This window comes from Acomys minous (assembly GCF_964271855.1).
Source record: "Acomys minous genome assembly, chromosome: 14".
Lineage (NCBI taxonomy): Eukaryota > Metazoa > Chordata > Mammalia > Rodentia > Muridae > Acomys > Acomys minous.
Window position 1 is genome coordinate 34,033,702 of NC_140496.1, and position 19,890 is coordinate 34,053,591.

Consider the following 19,890-nt stretch of genomic DNA (forward strand, 5'->3'; position numbering starts at 1 on the left):
GAGGGAGCACATCTGTGTTTTTGTGTCTCTTCAAAAGACAGTTTCCATACTGTCCTGCTAGGATGAGGGAAAATGCCTTCCTGTTGTCACTGCATGATTACCTGAGCATCTGGTGCACTTGATTTTGAAGTGCTCATGGCTGTTTCCAAATGTGTGAGCAAATGTCTGGATGGGATGGATTTCCAGACTGCATTTATTGTTCCTGGGGAGTTTTAGTTATACACAGCAATCTCTGCTCCTCACACACCTAATGCATAAATAATTATGCACCATTCTATATTTAGGCCAGCATTTTCTTTGAGTTTCGGTTGTCCATGAGGGAATGTACAGAGAGTGCTGTGTGCAGACACACACTAGTTCCTCTCATGGTCTCTGTGGCCATTCATCTTCTGGAAGTCTCTGCCATCCTGCCCTCAGCAGGAGCTATGTTCAGGTATGGTAGGACTGTCTACAGGAAGGAAACCGAGCCAGGTTTATGTATGTTTCGTGGAGTCTGGTACCTCAGAGCACAGCCTCGGGAATTGGACTGCTAGAGTCAGACTCCCAGCTCAGCCACTGTGCAGCAGTTTAACTTTGGGTAACGTCCCTTCTCTGATCTTGTCTCATTTCCCTTGCCATTCAAATGATGACAATAACACCTACTGTACAGTATTGTTGTGAGAAATAGAGTGTTAACCATCACACTGGCTCAGTACACACAGTATAAGACTGGTTTACACAGCTAATGAACTCTGGTCCTGGAGGCAACTGTTGTATAGTGCTCTGTGAGAGAGGAACTCAGGGAGAGGACTAAGTGTATCCTGTATCCTGGATGGGATCCCGGAGCAGGAATAAACTAAGGGACTACAGAGAAGAGCTGGATTCTTCTTAGGTCACCAGATGAGGTGGAGTGAGGGGCCTCAGCTGAGAAAGGGAGTTCATTCCTCATAGCCCCAGCTTAGAATTGGATGTCCATTGAAGACCAGATTTCAACCTTAACCAGCAGAGCCCTACAGCTCTGAGGTTACATTCTTACTAACCTGAGACCAGCATCACCTTTCCCCAGCACAAGGCTGAAAGGCTGGAGTCAGTAAGGGCATCCAGGGACAGATGAGCTCCGGTTCCCAACCTGTGCACTCCAGGAAGGAGAGTCCTTGAGCATCAGGTCTCTGCTTGGTTGCCTGCCTATTCTTTGGGACTCAGTTAACCATTGAAAGATGAAAGATAAATCTCTTATAAAAAAATGGAGGGAGCTGGCCACTAGCCTGCTTCTACCTGAAGCTCCCATGCAGGAAGAAGCAGGAGCCACCAGTGAGGAGAGAAAGCCAGCTGAGGGATGAAGACAGAGGCAAGAGACACAGCAATTGCTGGACTGTGGAGGCCAGGCCAGTCCCACTCAGGACACATTGACTTGGGCCTCCACTGCTCTTCAGAGATGTAGTGTTTGTCTTGAGGTTTTTATCTGGAAGAGGCATTGTCCTCTGCCTTCACTTTAGTCCAGGCAAATAAGATGATGGTGTGAAGCCTGGAGCCACAAATGGACTAAGAAATGGATTGACTATGATGTTGTTGTTTCCTCCTCCTCCTCTTCTTCCTCCTTCTCCTCCCTCCTCCTTCTGTTTTAAAAGTTCCTGTAGTCTCCCCCACAAGGAAACTCAGTATTCCACAATGTTCACTATTTGAACCTTGATACCTGGCTCAGGAAATAAAAGTATGATTTTCTTTAAAGCACTGTCTTTCTGTATTTTTGTCTGTTTGCTTATTTGAGACACAGTCTCACATTGTAACCTGGTCTCAAAGGTGAAGCTGCCCTTGGACTCCTGATCCACCTCCTGACTGGCGGTTTCAGAGTTCTTATCTTACCCAGACAGTGCACAGAGATGGGGTGGGGGTGGGGAGCTCAGTTTAGCAGCCCCTACTTCATGAATGACAGAGAAACAGAGCATTAGTGCAGGAGGGAGAGGGTGGTGACATGAGAGCCTGTGTCTATAGCTGCCTCGCATCTCCCACCCTGATTCCTGGAACTTGACCAGTGTACCTCCCCGTGTCTCACAGCTTAAATCCACTTTTTGGTGTGTTTTTTTTGTTTTGTTTTATAGACAGAGTTTCTCTGTGTAACAGCTCTGGCTGTCCTGGAACTCACTCTGTAGCCCAAGCTGGCCTTGAACTCACATAGATCTTGCTTCTGCCTTGCAAGTGCTGGTATTAAAGGCTTGTGCCACCACTGCCCAGCCCTTAAATCCACTTTCTACATATGTAGATTCATTATATCAGGTCTGTTCATGAAGAGAACCTTCATAATACAGCTGTGTTTTTGTTTTGGTGTGTGCTGGAGATACATATGCCTACCTATACACGTATTGTTGGACCCTAGAGTTTACTTGGGTAGTAGGGGGACATCACGAGAGACCACGCGAGGACCACAGTGTTGGTGTAAAAGCACAAGGTTTATTGTTGACGCATGTCAGGGGGTCTCAGCACTCACTCGGGAGGCAGGCACCCTGAGTCACTGTTACAGACTATTTTTAAAGGCTAAAACCGCAAAGGTTAGGAGGGGCTGCGTGCCCTATGTTAGGATTGGCTCTGGTGGTCGCTAGGGGTGCTTGTCTAATTATTATTGGCTATTGCAGGGGTCGTTGGCCTCGGGAGCTGTTCTTGGCAAAGAGGGGTGTTGAGGAGTTTCCAGAGAATTTCCAGATGGTAATTGTTTACCTTAGTTGAAATTGTTTATCTCAGTTGGCCACCTTGATCTCAGAAACTGAAGCTAAGCTGGCCTTTAATTCTCTCTGGGTCATTTTTCCAAGCTTGTCTGGGTCACGTACTCAGGCTGGCTGAGAGAGAGCCTTACAGTATCTACACACACACATACAGACATACACACACAGAATCTGTTTCTTGCTTCCCACATCCCCCCAATATTGTCAAAAGTGTACCAGGTAAAAAGTAGCTACAGTTTACCTGAACCCTGCATGCAGCCACAAAATAAAAATCATGTTTCCTAAACTCTCTCTTTAAGTGTTAACATTCTGGGCAGTTGTGGGGCAGACGTGTAGGGGACGGGCTATACGGGCAATGTTCAGCTTTCTTGTCGGAGTCTAGGTTCCTATTTCTCCAGCAGTCTGCCATTTACCCGAAGCCAGCTGGCCCTGTAGTGGTTTGGCAGTTAGACTTGTCGTGGTTTATGGTGGGGGCTGGTCATTCTAAGACTCCCGAGCTACTCCTTTCTGGCTATAAACTAGCTTTTCCAGTAAGACTCTGGTGAGATCAGATTAAAGGCCAGCTGCCTGCGAGCAACAGTTCCGGGAACTTTTTCCTGACTAACCAGATTTTCCCAACTTCTTTCTCTCTCTGGAATTTCTCTCCTGCAATTAGAGCAGCAGTAAAGGTAGATACCTGCAGGAGCACTCCAGAGTTAGGTATCCATAGCAACCCTTGCTTATGCAAAAACCCATGCTTATGTGCCTATATAACCTGTGTGAAAATTTTCAATAAATGTAGTTGATCAGAATCCAGACTTGCCTCCTTCTTCGTGTCTTGTGTTCTGTCCTCATACAGGAAAATTCTCCTCCTGAGCGTGAGTCGAACCCCGGCGGGCCGGGACACAGAGGGTTAAGTCCATGGCAGCTGAGTAATGGGCCATACTTGTTATCTTCCTTGCTTCCAGGAGGAAGAAGGCAAGTGCCTGCTGAGGGCCTTGAAGGGAGCTGAGACAAGCTCCAAAGTCCCAAGGCGTTGAAGGCGTGGTCACTGCACACCTAGGGAGGAGCAGGCAGCTGAGCAGCAGGAGCTGGAGTGGCTGGTCCTCCCTGGGGCAGGGTGAGAAGACAAAGGGGTTGAGTATAGGAGGACAGGCACAAGCGCTATGGAAATGAAAAGCTCTGCAGTTCCGGAAAAGGACTGGCCCTGGGCTGGAAGCCTGGGCCAGGGCGCACTGTGCTGCTTCCTTTCTGCTCATGTCACTCAAGACTCACTAGCCAATCAGAGCCATGAGGCAGAATTGTCAGCAGGAAGAGGAGGAGAGTTATTCCTGGTCCCCTGCTGCAGGTTCCACTCTAGCTGAGCAGGCTTTAATGGTTTAGAGTGATGTGGTGAAGGCAACTGCTGTGTGCTGTGAGGGGAGCTCCCGCTAGCTCCGAAGCCGAGACATGGTGAGCACAGGGTCACTGCCCACAACCAGGAGGAGCAGGCAGCTGAGCAGCAGGAGCTGGTGTGGCGGGTCCTCCCTGGGGTGGTCCTAGTCACTCTTTGGACCAGACTGTGGCCTCTGAATGGGGACTGCTCATTGTGTTCTATTAGTTTGCATAGATTGAGGAGTCATTGTCATTGGTTTCTATAGTCTTTATGTTAGCATGTGTGCAGCCCGGCTGTACGCTGAAAAAGAAATCCCGCCATGCGGCAGATCCATACTAGTTTTTTGTTTGCTTGTTTGGTTGGTTTTTTTTTTTTTTTTTTTTTTTTTTTTTTTTAGTGGGAAGGGAATACCGAGACAGTCTTTGGAGACTGACTAGAGAAGGAAATGGCTTGGGCAATGGGAGGAATTCCTTCTACAAGTCTTCTTAGCGCAGAACGTGCAAGCTCATTTGCTGGAGTACAGGTGTGGTGGAAGGGATGGGACGATTCCCTCAACAAGTCTATCTCGCTCGTGTGCAGAAAGTGCACACGCATGCACACAAGGTGCCCACGTGCTTTAATAGACCTGAATCCTGCCTGCTGGTGCTGGCTTGTTTCAGAAGACGTGCTTCCTGGTGGGCGTTGTATTTTCCGTTTTCCCATGGTCATCAGTGCCTCTAGGGGTGGCTCCATTGCTGCCTGTTTACTAACACTGTATTTCTTCTTTTTTCTTTTTCTTTTCTGTTTCTGAGACAGAGTTTCTCTGGTTAGCGCTGGCTGTCCTGGACTCACTTTGTAGACCTGGCTGTCCTGGAGCTCACAGAGATCCTCCTGCCTCTGCCCCCCAGAGTGCTGGAATTGCAGGCGTGCACCACCACACCCTGCACACTGCTATCTTCACCCTTTTTTCATTCTGTGGAAAGTTGTTCAGTTTCCATGAGTTTCTAAGCTTTGTCCTGTGTCTGTTGGTGAGGGTGTGCTCCTTTAATCCGAGGTGATCTGATATTTTGCAAGGTCACTACAACTTCTTTGTATCTGTTGAGACTTGCGCTTTGTTGGATATCAATTTTGGAGAAAGTTGCCTGAATTGCTGAGAAGGGGGTATATTCTTTTGTGTTTGGGTAGAATGTTTTGTAAATATCATTGGATTGTTTTGGCTTTTAACTTTGGTTACCTGGGGTAGTTCTCTGTTTTGTTTTGTTTTGTTTTTTCCTAAAGGACCGGTTTCTTGTTAAGAGTGAGATAGTGAAGTGTCCCACTTTTAGTGCATGAAGGTCTATGGTGATTTAAGCTGCACTTTCTTTTACAATGTTGGGTGCTCTGGTGTTGGGGCATAGATGTTAAGAATGTAAAAGATATCATGGTAGACTTTTTCTTTGTTGAATATGCAGTGTCCTTCCCCATCTCAATGACTTTTTGTTTGAAGTGTATTTTTTAGATATTAACCTGGCCATAGCAGCTTGACTCTTAGATCCATTTGCTCAGAAACTCTTTTTGCCACCCTTTGCCTGGAGGCGATGTCTGTCCTTGCTGTTGAACTGTATTTGTTGTAGGCAGTAGAAGGACGGATTCTGTTTTAGCATCCATTCTGGAAGCCGGAGTCTTTTTCTTGGTAAGTTGAGGTCGTAGATATTGACAGATATCAATGAACAGTGATTATTAATCCCTGGAGTTTTGTTGTTGTTATTGGTGGTGGTTGTGGTGTATGTGTGTATGTGTATGTGTATGTCCTAAGTGTATTATATGTATGTACACCTTCCGTTCTTTTGGTTTTCCTAATGTGATTTTATTTATGTCCTCTGTCCTCATGGGTTTAGTTAACCTCCTTGAGTTGGATTTTTTTTTCTAGCATATTTGTAGATAAATACTGTTAAATTTTTACTTTATCAGAGAATACCTTTTTTCTTTTTTTTGGTTTTTCATGACAGGGACTCTTTGTGTAGCCTTGGCTATCCTAGACTCACTTTGTAGACCAGGCTGGCCTTGAACTCAGAGCGATCTGCCTTCCCCTTCCTACCAAGTGCTGGGATTAAAGGCGTGCGCCACCACCACCTGGCCTGAGAATATCTTATTTTGTCCATTTATGGTGATTGAAACTTTTCTTGTGTAGTAATCCGGGCTGTCATATGTAATTTCTTAAAGCCTGCAGCACATGTATCCAAGCCCTTCTGATTTTAGGGTCTGCATTGAGAGACAGGTGCAATTATAATACGTCAGCCTGTATGTATTACTTGGTTGTTGTGTTTTACTTTCTGTTGCAGCTTTTCATATTCTTTCTCATGTCTAGTGTTTTTATTATTATATGGCAAGGGGACTTTCTATTCTGGACTAATCCATTTGTTATTTTGCATGCTTCTTGTACCTTCAGAGACATCTTCTTTTTTTTTTTTTTTTGGTTTTTCGAGACAGGGTCTCTCTGTGTAGCCCTGGCTGTCCTGGACTCACTTTGTAGACCAGGCTGGCCTCGAACTCACAGCGATCCACCTGCCTCTGCCTCCCGAGTGTTGGGATTAAAGGCGTGCACCACCACGCCCAGCTCAGGAAAATTTTATTTTTATGGAATTGTTAAAATATTTTCTGGACCTCTGTGGTGGTATTCTTTTCCTTCCTCTATTGCAATTAGTCATAGTATTGGTCTTCTCATAAGATGGCAGAGTCCCATGTTGTTTTACACCAGGAAACTTAGGTTGGATCTGCTCTTATTTTTAATGATGTATCCAGTTTTTTCTATTGAATCATTGATTCCAAAGATTCTCCCTTTCATATACAATTTGTGAGGGTCTCCTGCCACTGTAGTTCACGTTGTAATCCTAAGACTTTCATTTCCAGGATTCCCCAATTTTTCAGTTTTCTTTTTGTTTCTAATTCCATTTTAAGATTTTGAGTGTTTTATGTCTTCATTCAAACATTGTTTAGTGTATCTTGGCTTTATTCAAGGTGTTTATTGTGTTTCTCCAGTTGTTTGATTGTGTTTTCCTGGATCTCTTCAAGGAATGTATTAATATCCTTTAAGGACCTCTATGAAGGTTTTTTTCCTTTTTTTTCTTTCTTTCTTTTTTGTTTTCTTTTGAGACAAGGTTTCTCTGTGTAGCCTTGGCTGTCCTGGACTCCCTTTGTAGACCAGGCTGGCCTTGAACTCACAGCGATCCACCTGCCTCTGACTCCTGAGTGCTGGGATTAAAGGCCTGTGCCACCACGCCCGGCCTGAAGGTTTTTTCTTGTGCCTTCAGCTATGTTGGGATATTCAGGACCTGCTGTGATAGGATACTTGTCCTTGTTGGAGACACAGCTCCTGGCTATTATTGATAATGCTCCTATGCTGGTATCTAGGTATGTTGGTTTGACATGATTATTGGTGTGGGTGTTGATTTCTGGGTTTGTCTTGTAGTTGTGGGAGTACTGTTTCCGGGTTTGTGTTTGCTCCCTGGATATTCTGAGAGTGTCTTGGCTGAGTATTGGACTTTTTACTGTCCTGCTTGGCTGCTGTGTTCATGGAGAATACTTGCTATTTTTAGAGGCTGGGAAAAAGGCGATCACGGAGAAATGGCTTTAGGGATCCACAGGAGGTGTGGATGGGATAGGCGAGAAGAAGCTGCCTCTGTAGTCCAGACCAGTGCTTGGGGCAATTGTGAAGATCAAGGTCTGTGCTGAGGAGATAAGGTTGTAGATCTGTTGACAGCCAACCTGGGCTTTGGGCAGGCATGGAATGTGGTTGATCAGGAATGTGTTTGCCTAAGTAGGGGCTTGGACACAGAGGAGGCAGTTGGGTATGGTCTGTGTTCTCTACAGGAGACATGGAAAGTGGGGAGGACGCTTTCCCTGGTATTCTGTACACTGTGTGAGAATTGGGTCTGTGGTAACAGATAGTGGGATATCTTTGGACAGAAGACCTGGTCTTCTGTCCATCAAGGCTTGTGGTTGAGCAGGGTGTGTGCGCCCATAGTTAGTGGCTCAGGCAAAGAGATGAGGTAGGAGGAGAAGGGCAGATGGGGATGGTCTGTGGTGATGACAGGAAGCATGGACAGGGGGAGAGGAAGATGCATCTCCAGGAGCAACCCTTAGTAGTGACTGGGTCTCAGGTACCAGAGAGTGGGGAAGATCTGGAGGCATCCCACCTACTCCCATGCACAATGTCTTCATACTGAGCCATCATGTTCTCAGGGATCAATTATTTACCACAATCAGCTCAGTCAGGGGGTTGTCAGGGAACAAGGTGGTAGGCTCTGACTCCAGATCCTTTTAGTAACTAGACAGAAGCAGTTCTAAATGACCTTTCATTGGTCCTGGCCAGGTTGTGGCCAGGGACAGTTGCATATATATCTGGGTGTCACAGACAGGAGGACAGGTCATAAAGGTTTTTCTTGGCAAAATTCCAGAGGCCTCCAACAATCCAACATGATCTCTAGACATCTAGAACAACTGTGGAGGCTTTGATTGACAAAGTTCCAAGGATCTCTGGCTGATTGCTACTGTCCCTAAGTATCAGGTATGGTCCAAGTGTAAAGCTGTTTTAGAAATCTGGTATTTCTCCTAAATCTGTTTTTTTTCACTCTATTCTTCGGCCCTGAGCAACTTCATACAGGGAAAACTTTTTTCCATAGAGAATGTTGAAAGGGCATCTTGCCAGCACCTTGAGACAATGATAGTTTTTTGCTCTGACTGTGAGAACCCAAGCAGAAACTGGCTTGAAAGAAACTTAATTCCTTGACATAACAGTACTTGGCTAGACACTGTTTCCTGTAGAAACATTGTTTAGAAAATGTTTTGAGAGCCCTAGAAGGGTCTTGGATCATCATGTTTTCAAATATTTTACGACAGAGGACCCCTTGGTAGTTAGCCTAGGCTTGGATAGCACAGCTGTTGGTCTGAGACTGGAAGTAGGTCAAGTGTTTCTTTCAATAATATTTAGCTCAAGGTATGATGATGCTATGACCTTGTAAACACATTGGCTGTAGCCTGGGGAAATGTATGATAAGACTTTCCTCTGTATCGTTTAAGAAATAAAGATTCGGTGATGCTACCCATTGGTTTAAAAATGATTTTTTGAGCCGGGCGTGGTGGTGCATACCTTTAATCCCAGCAATTGGGAGGCAGAGGCAGGTGTTTGCTGTGGGTCCGAGGCCAGCCTGGTCAAAAAGTGAGTCCAGAATGGCCAAGGCTACACAGAGAAACCCTGTCTCAAAAAACCAAAAAAAAAAGGTTTTTTTGTTGTAGGTTACAGAACTTTTGTATTTCCTTTTACTCTGTTGATTTTTGATTGCCCTAGTGACTGTAAATGATGGGGAAAATCATGATGTAATCAGTAACAACAAATAATTGAACTTCATTTCAATAAAATCTGGGGTTGGCCCAAGGAGAGGACAAGCAAGTAAGAGACATGAGAGAGTAAGCTAGAGTGAGATGGGGAACAGCAAGAGAGGGGAATAGATAGGGAATGGCAAGAGGAATAGGTAGATGGGTAACTGCAAGAAAGGAGATAGTTAGAAGGACACAAAGCAAGGAAGCAAGCAAGGAGAGAGAAGTCAGACAGACAGCAAAGGAAACGGAGACGGAGACAGATAGAGAGGCAGAAGAAAAGTTCTCTTCGGCTTCAAGACCTTCAGCTTCTACCGCTTATGCCTGAGTATTTCCTTTTCCTCCGTTCCTCACCATCTCAACAACTAGTTCCTCTAGCTAGTTGTTCAAAGAACGCTTGGTTTCCCTTAAGCAAACTGCCTGCTCAGTTCTCCCTGCTGCAGATCCACCTCTCTTCTCTCCTCTATGCAGTTCCTGGGGTTGGTCTTGGGGAGCGGGGACTGGGGAATGTCTGTGGATTAACAAGGCCTCAGAGTGTGCTGAACATAAACATAGTTTGTGGTCAACGTGACCCGATACAGAGAATTCTCCCGGACCAGGGTAAAGGTCTGTGTGCTAACAAGTAAGTGTAGCTGCTAGTCACAAAATGGAGTCTGACTGCTCTTAATGTGGTGTCTTCAGGTGAGCTTATTCAGCAGTAAGACTCAGGAAACATAGTTGGCCTAGGTTAACAAACAGAGGGAGGAAGCCTCACAATTGCATCTGGGGAATCAATGTTCCTTTGCACCTTCACCTGTCTTTGTCTTCTGAAGATTTACTATATTATGTTATGAGTTCCTTGAGTTTTTGTTGGTTTGAAGAATTTCTGTGAGACAAAGAGTTTTCTCTTCTTGATCCTAGAGCCTCAAAATTTGCTCTTTTCGTGGCACATCTGTGTTTGCTAGTTTTTGCAATAATCAATGTTGATTGCTATGGTTAACACATTTTTGAAGGTTTTAAACACTTTCTGATATATTATTGCTGTGTGTCCTAATTAGGTTCATTTCAGAACATTTCAGTGTCTGTAGTCATCAGTTGAGGGCGTGCCCCTACCAGAACGGCTGGTTGCTCTGACAGTCAACAATTGTATTGATTCATCAACACAATTGATGTGGCAAGGCTCTTCCGATGAGAATGGCAATGTCCCTAAGCTAGTGGGCGTGGGCTGGAAAAGGGAGCAGGCTGAGCATGGGACAGTGGCCAGGCAAGACAGAAAGCTAGGACACCATGTTTGCCCTTAGATATTTACTTTATTTATTTATTTATTTATTTATTTATTTATTTATTATGCATACAGTGCTCTACCTGCATGTACACCTGCAGTCCAGAAGAGGTCATCAGATTACATTATAAATGGCTCTGAGCCACCATGTGATGCCTGGGAATTGAACTCTGGACTTCTGGAAGGAAGATCAGTCAGTGCTCTTAACCTCTAGCCATCTCTCCAGCCCTACTACATTTCTTTTTACATGAGTTTGTATCCTAAGCTCCCGAAAAAATGGTCTGTGATTCGAAAGAACCATCCAAAAACTTGTTTGTTACCTGAGTTGCTTTAGGTTAGAGAATTGAGTCAAAGTAGCAGAGTAGCAAGTTATTAAAAAAAAAAAAAGAGTGGTACGCAAATATTGATGTTGCTGCTGGACAGACCTGATGATGCTCTCTTTTGGAGGAATATGAAAAACGTCAGGACTTGAAATGGCAAAAGGCTCAGAAATGTGTTTACAGAGTTTAATCAGCTGTTCTTGTAGGACGTGGAAGATAAGGAATTTTGAGAGTAATGCAGACAAAGGAAGTCCAGGTCATAGGATTTCAGTAGAAAATAGACTCCATAATTCTGCAGCTAGTACTCATTTGTGTGATATTTTGGTCCAAAATGTTTCTTAATCTTCTCCTGCCTTGAGAAATTGAGTAAGGCAGGATAATTAAATAATGAGCTGATTTCCTAGATGGACTATTGACTCTTTGGATGATTTTTACTAGTGGCTCATTAAGGACCACAAGGTAAAAAAGTAACAAATGGTGTAGAAATAAACACAGAGTCTGTGGTTTGTGGGGAAAGAACAGCAGTAGGTTGTATCAGATGCAGTCCAATGCTGAGACCGAGGCAGGAACTTTCAAGGAGGTGGTCACCATTCCAGGGCAGGGCCTTGCTCTGGATTGGAAGCCTAAGATGATGCTCTAAGGGTGACACTTGATCCTCTTAAGTCTTGAATTAAGGGAAGGGTAGGCCAAGTTATTTCTAGTCCCAGGAAGGAACTTCCTACAAAACCTGCTTTAACTGTGGTCCTAGGAAGGTATGAGCCATCCCAATATAGAAGCCAGATTGACAGGACCACCCACCCATGCTATACTGTTCCTGGAAGGAAGAAGCTTCTTCCTCTGTGGTTTCAGTTCAGCACTATTCCTGCAGCCTATATCCAGAGTCATAGCCCCAGTGAGGAGACTGTGAGAGTTCATTGCCTGAAGGCAGAAGGATAAAAAAGCCTGGGTTGTATTTGGAGACCACAAGATATTGAGTTAACTGAGCTATGAAAAGTCAGCCATGGAGAGATGCATGTAGGGAGTGGAAGTAACCAATCTGAGAGATTTGTGACCAGTTTCAGGGATAGGGACATCTAAACCCTTTGAGACTGAAGCCGCATGTATCTGAGACAGAGATAGAGGATTTGTTCTTTGCCTTCTATCATGGTTCTTGCCTTGGTCCTATCTTCCCTCACTCAGCACACATTCCTCTCTTTGGAATGGGAAGGACTATTCCATGCCAGTGAAGATTAGAAAGTTGTAGCTTGTTTTCTGAATTGACAAGATGTGGCCATCAAGAGATTGTCTTGGGAGTCAGAAGAGACTTTGGACATTTGAAAAGTGTCCAGGCTGTTGCAGACTACTAGGATCATTGAAGTTGACTAAATGCATTTTCATCATGGGATGACCATGACCCCAAGGTGACAAGAGTCAGATGGAATAAAAACACAAACACTCCCAGAAAGGATGATGTCTTTTCACACTTGTTTGTGATTTGTGGGTTATGGGAGGAGCTTATGGAAGTTTTTGTAGTCGGACCCTCTCTAGATTCCTTATTGGGGATGTGACTTGAGTGTCTGTGGACTCAACCCACTTCCTGTCCTCCTGTCTACTGTGTTGTGGTTGAAACTCATCAGTTTCCTTCTCAAGCCCTCACCATTGTAGACTATTCCTAAATGACATAACATACAGTAGATGCAATTGCTGTTCAGTGCTAAGCTAATTTGCTAGCCGAAAGTTGTTCGAATGTTAGTTTTGTTGTTGTTTTTGAAGACAAAGTTTCTCTATACGTAGACCAGGCAGGCCTCCAGCTTAGAGGTCCACCTGACCTTCTCCAGAGTGCTGGGATTAGATGTAGGCCAACTTTGCTGGCTTTTGGTTTCTTTTCATGTTATGTTAGTGTCTGATGTGCCTGGAATGTAGGTTCTTGTACTTGTCAAGCATATGCTGTTTGCTGACCTTCATCCACATGTTGGATATTGAAATTTGGCAGAGACTATATATTCTCTTTGTCAGGATGGCATGTATTCATGACATAAATACACCCTGAGCCTTCTGAGTTGTTAGATTGCAGGTGTGTGGCATTCTTCTTACATGTTGTATTTGTCTTGAATTTTTTTGATGAATATGAGTCTTTGCCTATGAGCATGATTATGCAATGCAGGCTTTGATCTTTTTAAAGCCTGCTTTAGAGCTGGAGGGATGGCTCAGTGGTTAAGAGCACCACCTGCTCTTCCAAACTTCCCGTGTTCAATTTCCAGCAACCACATGGTGGCTCAAAATCATCTATAATGTGAGGTAACGCCCTCTTCTGTCCTGCAAGTGTACATGCAGGCAGAACACTGTATTCATAATAAGCAAATAATTTTTTAAAGAGCCTACTTTATTTGGAGCTCATTAATGCTTCTATCACCCTTTCAACGCAGCAACTCACATTAGGAGAGAAAAGGGCTGATAGGAACTATGGAGGTCACCTTCTTACACTCAGTTCCTTGGAGGGAGGTTACACTCTTAGTTATCAGGATTCCAGCTGATCCCTTCATCAGCAAACCCAAAATTTAGCAAACGTGACTGCAATGGCAACAGCGGAAACCTGGAAGGGTTCTCAGGACTGTATCTCTCTAAGAGCATCTCAAAGCAGGAGCAACTCTGAGCAGCCAGGCAATATAAAGCGATGCAAAAGGAATTGATCTTTCATATTTGGACTATATTTACTCTCCCATAGTCCATGCAGGATGTTCTTCAACTGGCAAAGAACATTTCCCCACATGAGGCAGTTCTTTTTCTAATAGACATACAGCCAACACCCTTACACAAGACAGTTTCACATTCCACGCTTGGGATCAAAACAAAAACATGTTTACAGTGCACCCCATGTGTGCCGGGACTTCACAGTAGTCAGTAGGTGGCCTCAGAACTCGTGAACTTGGAATAATGGGTAGTTGTGAGCAGCCATGTAAGTACTGGCCATTGAAGCTAATTATTTGCAAGATCATCAAGATCTGTGAACTGCAGAGACATCTCTCCTGCCCCTGTTACTCATTTAATATCAACCCTTGCAGCCAGGTGTGGTGGAGCACACCTTTAATCCCATCCCTCAAGGATGCAGAGGCAGGTGGATTGCTATGTGTTTGAGGCCAGCCTGGTCTAAAGAAGGAAGAACAGAACAGTGAAGGCTACAAAGAAAATACCTGTCTCGGAAAAAAAAATGGGAAACAAAAAGGAAATCAACATTTATATTGCTAATATTTTATCTTGTTGTGTTTGAGGTGGAAGCAAAGAAAACTCACTATAGCTAGAACAAGTGAAAATGAAACCTTTATTTCCTGAGCACAGGGATGCGGCCATATTGGGATCTGACCTGCATCCTTGAACAGAGACTGTACAATATTTGTAAAGGATGGGGGGAAAAGGTGGAGGAAGGGGAATCAGAACATTGTCCCATCATATTTTGATTCAGGGGTTGAGCCAGGAAGTTTCCATCAATCAGGATAGGAGTGGCCTTCTGGACCTGGGAACATGAACCTGATTGGCCCTGCCAACAAGATGGAGAAGTTGTCCTTGAGTACCAGGCTTGGTCAGGATGTAGGCAGAAGCTATAGTAGGGAGGGAACACATGGGAAGGGAGGTGAGCTTTCTCTTGAAGGCTGTATTCACAATGCAGCAATTTTTATCTTAAGTGTTTGGGCCAAGAAACATTTATTCTTGAAACTAGGAGGAATTTACAGTAGGGCGTTTCCAACAGAATGGGGGCAGCATGGAGATGCTCTAGGCTCCTCAACCTTATGGTTAGAGTCTGGAAACAAAAATGAGAGTACTGAGAATTAGTTTCTTTGCCTGGTTCCCAAAAATCTGTTCATGTGTAACATGCATTTGCTGTTAGTACGATCTTATCAGTGTTACAGTTTAAGCTGGGCACTTCAGGAATCTTTAAGATGAATACAGAACTAGAGTGAGTGTGCAATTCTTTGTAGGAACTTCAGTAAAGTCCTCTGGGGTCTTTCTGTTTCATTCCTTGATTATTGTGGGAGTCAGGTCTTAATAACTACCTCTGTGTGTCCCTGAGCTCATGGCATAGACCAGTCTGTCATCCAACTCAATGAGATGCCTCTGCCTCTGCCTCCTAAGCACTCTTATTAAAGGGATGAGCCAGTACAACGAACTTGTCCTTTTTTCTTTTCTTTTGTTTTGTTTTTAGTCTTTAGTAACAGTTTATGCAGTTTCTCTGCTGAGGGCTCAGTACTGTTGATGTTTATTACCTTTCTCTCTCTCTCTCTCTCTCTCTCTCTCTCTCTCTCTCTCTTCTCTCTCTGTTTCCTTATCTGTTAATTTTCATTTCTCTTGAAAGGCTATATCCTATTCAAAGAGTTCAGAAATGATGGAGGAGAATCTTATTCACTTTCCTAGGTGACCTAAGTCACCTAACATGACTTGGTGAGGACATTAGAGCTTCTGTGTCAGAAAATAAGTGAACGAAGCCCAGAATGATATGAATTCTATGTCAGAGAATTATATACTTCCAGTGTTGTCACTATCATGCTTCCTGCTGTACACATGTATGGGACATTTTAGGGTGCAGTGAACTTGGATGATGTGCATGTGAACTTCACTCGGGAAGAGTGGGCTTTGCTGGATCCTTCCCAGAAGAATCTCTACAAAGATGTGATGCTGGAGACCTATTGGAATCTCACCACTATAGGTAAGACTGTGACAAAATTTTTTGTTTTCAATTTTTAAAATACAGGGCAACTGTTTCTTTAGTATTGATGCTGTTTTGTAATTTGAATTGAAACCGAGGAGGGATGAGGTGATTAAGTCAGGCATGGTTGTCTGATTCACTGAAGGGAGTATCGTAAGTTTGACCTAATTTCCAAAGATATATCATATATTTTCTGGTACTATGTTTTAGGATACAATTGGGAAGACCACACTATTAAAGAACAGTCTCAAAGATCAAGAAGATATGAAAGGTAATTCTCATGTGCAAGCTGATATGAATATGGCTCCCAAGAAAATTTAATATGTCCTGCATATTTTAAAGGAAAGCACTGCTTTATGTGTATTGGGGATGAATACATTCTCACAAAACCATGTCCCTCAAGGTCTTTTTTTGTTGTGTGTTTGTGTGTGTGTGCGTGTGTGTGTGTGTGTGTGTGTGTGTGTGTGTGTGTGTGTGTGTGTGTTTCAAGACTGGGTTTCTCTGTGTATCCTTGGCTGTCCTAGACTCACTTTGTAGACCAAGCAAACTAGCCTGGAACTCACAGCACTCTGCCTGCCTCTGCCTCCCAAGTGCTGGGATTAAAGATGTATGCCACCACTCCTGGCCCCCTTAGTGTCATACCATGTTATACGTGTAGCATGTATCTCAATGTGCACAGAAAGTACACCTCTGGGATAAGTGATAAGTGTATGTTCAAAACTTTCTAATAAGCACATAGTCTAGAGTAAAGCAGTTTAGTGAGTGGACAGTTTGTGAGAGTCAAGAAGGTGATTGTGGAGAAACCTTAATACCTACACCACATGTCTATGAGGAACAAACATCAAAGTGTGTGACTGCAATGTGGAGCCGTTTCTCTTGTTATTCTTCTTTTAATAGCTATATCTTATGTCACAATATCACCATGTGAGCACAGCGGTATTAAAAGAAGCACCGTACCTCTGTGTCCCAGAACAAACAGAAGCTATGTAGTAGTCCCCACTTTTGAGTAGACTTTCTGAATGTGATGCAAGTTTTCAGTTCACTGGTTTTCCAACTTCCTTGGAACCATCCAGAGACTCACGATGCAGAAAATCCCTATGAGTACTAGGAATGTGGAGATTCTTTTTGTTCTGGTTCACCTTGTAAATGTATGACTCACACCTTAGGGACTTTTATGAATGGAATCAATGTGGTAAAGCTCTGAGTTCTTCTTGTTTTCTTTAAGTACATGAAAGCCTATAGAAAAAGGATGCTACAAATGTGAACCATGTAATAAATGCTCTGACCATCACAGTTATCTTCACAGTTTCAAAAACAACTCACAAAGAAGGGGAGCACCATAAATGTAAACAAAGTGATAATATCTGATTCTTTTTTATCATTAGACCAAACTGTAAAATTAATTCATACATTTAAAACGATTCATAAGTGTAATGAAAGTGATAAATTTTCAAATGTGCCCATTATCTTTGCAGGAACGAGGGAAATCAAACCGGAGAAAGATCCTTCGAATATCCTGTATGTGATAAAGCCTTTACATATCACAGTCATCCTAAAAGATTTGAAAGAGTTGATACTGGAGAGAAACTGTATGAATGTACCCAGTGTGATGAATCCTTTACACATCTAAATAGTCTCCAAAAGCATAAAAGAACGCACACTGGAGAGAAACCCTATGAATGTAGGCAATGTGGTAAAGCCTTTGCACAGCACATTCATCTTCAAAGTCATGAAAGAACACATATTGGAGAGAAACCCTATAAATGTAAGCAATGTGGTAAAGCCTTTGCACATCACAGTTATCTTCAAAGTCATGAAAGAACAGATAGTGGAGAGAAACCCTATGAATGTAAGCAATGTGGTAAGGTCTTTGCACATCACTATAGTCTTCACATACATAAAAGAACACACACTGGAGAGAAACCCTATGAATGTAACCAATGTGGTAAAGCCTTTGCACATCACAATAGTCTTCACATGCATAAAAGAACACACACTGGAGAGAAACCCTATGAATGTAACCAATGTGGTAAAGCCTTTGGCCAGCACAGTCATCTAAAAAATCATGAAAGAACACACAGTGGAGAGAAACCCTATGAATGTAAGCAATGTGGTAAAGTTTTTGCACATCACAATAGTCTTCACATACATAAAAGAACACACACTGGCAAGAAACCCTATGAATGTAATCAATGTGGTAAAGCTTTTGCACAATACAGTAATTTCCAAATACATAAAAGAATACACAGTGGAGAGAAGCCATATTAATATAAGCAGTGTTGTAAATCCTTTGCATATCTCATAGTCTCCACCTATATAAAAGAGCACACAGGGAGAGAAACTCCATGAATGTAAGCAATGTGCTAAAGCCTTTTATGTCACAGTGATTTTCAAAGGCATGAGAGAACACACACTGGAAGCAAATCCTGTGAATGTATCCAATATCGTAATGACATTGCACATCATAATAGTTTCCAAATACATTTTGAAAATTGACGTGGTCAATTCAGAAAAGTGTGAATAAAGTCACTGCATATAAGAAGCATATTAAAATACTTGATTGTGTAGGTATGTTTTTCATTGTATATAGGTCTTATAATTCATAAACAAATACCCTGTGTCTCAAAAGAAAAATATTTCTTATATATTTGACATTGACTGTGGTAAGGATTGTGTTTGAACTATTATAAACAGTACTGTGTTAAAAAGACCATGCTGACTTTGTATATTTAGTACTATGAATGGATTGGTTGGGATTTGTTGTTGTAGAGTTCACATTTTTACATTCAGGGCTTTATTTCCTCTGGCGGAATTACTTTATTAAAGTGACCCTTTATTTTCTAAAGTAACATGGTGGTGCATTTTCTCTGTTGCTTCTATCAGTTCGACCGTCGGCAAGATCACATGGTGTGAATGTTGTTGCCATCCTTCTGTAAATAGTGAGTTGTTCATTAGCTGTGCACTGCTTCTGTCTGTCTTAATAATGGCATTAAGATCATAAGCCTCTTTTCCCCATTAGTGTAGGCTTCGAAAACTACTTTAAGTTATTGATGCATTTCATATTTTTGCACAATCTATATTTCAAATTACATCCCTTCATCATTTTTCTAAATTCATTTAGATTAAATCTTGCCTTAAGTTCCCAAATTGCTATGCCATTAGCTTTAATGTACATTTGTATGTTTTATTTAGTTTCAAATTCAGGTTCTTTGTAGTAAAAAAAAAAAATAGTCTCCAAATACATAAATTAACTCATAGCAGAGAGAAACCTAATGAAAATCTCCAATGTGGTAGAAAGTTTGCCTATCACTGTCATTTTCAAAGGCATAAAAGAATACAGATTGGAGAAAAGCCCTATCGATGCGGTAAACCTTTTGCTTGTCACAGTAGTCTCTCAATACATAAAAGAACACACACTGGAGAGAAACCCTATGAATGTAACCAATGTGGTAAAGCCTTAGCATGTCGCAGGCATTTTCAAAACCATGAAGGAATTCATACAGGAGAGAAACATGATGAGTGCAGTGAATATGATGAAGCTTTTGTACATTCCATCATGAAAGAATTCATAAGGAAGAACAACCTAATGAAAGTATTTACATGGTGATGCCGCTGTACATTTCTATAGTGCTCATCATCATGAAGGAAGTTGTACTGGAGAGAAGTTCTGTGAATGGAAAGAATGAGGTAAGGCCTTTGTGTTATGGGGTCTACAGAGATCCAACACAGCTCACACCCCAAGTCAATGAAACACAGAAGAGTGTATAGTAATCAAGGCACTACTGATTGATCAGGGCCACTGAACATACATGGGAGCTGAACTACAACACACAGACCTCTGCCCCTGAGCCAGAATGTTAGAGAGCTTTTACACTTGAAAACCATAATCATCTGAGGCAACTTACAGCTACAGCTCCCACCCATCAGGATTTAGGGATAGGACTTTCCTTATGCAGGTGATCTTTGTCAACTGAAACCAGATGTAGGTTTACAGTCTAACCAGTCATAGTGTGTGTGTGTTTGTGTGTGTGTGTGTTTGTGTGTGTGTGTGTGTTTGTGTGTGTGTGTGTGTGTGTGTGTGTGTGTGTGTGTGTGTGTGTGATTAACAAGAGGCATTATGTCTTGAGGAATAAAAGATGAGTAAGAGAAGCTGTGGTTAGGAGGAGTCATTACTCCTCCCTCCAGTGGAGTCTGTATTACAAATACTACACAGGCTGAGGCCACGACCCCTCAAAAGGTGAGAGAGT

At 42.8% G+C, this 19,890-nt stretch overlaps 1 protein-coding gene across 1 annotated transcript; it reads left to right on the forward strand.

Annotated features, from left to right (window-relative positions):
• Positions 1-3,610: 3,610 nt before the first annotated feature.
• Positions 3,611-18,488, forward strand: LOC311583109 (uncharacterized protein; the record flags this gene model as incomplete). Its single annotated transcript, XM_084756426.1, has 5 exons — positions 3,611-3,653; positions 5,643-5,701; positions 15,517-15,643; positions 15,854-15,914; positions 17,119-18,488. 5 exons carry the CDS (start codon positions 3,611-3,613, stop codon positions 17,909-17,911), a joined length of 1,083 nt encoding a protein of 360 aa, XP_084612552.1. The 3' UTR covers positions 17,912-18,488.
• Positions 18,489-19,890: the final 1,402 nt, after the last annotated feature.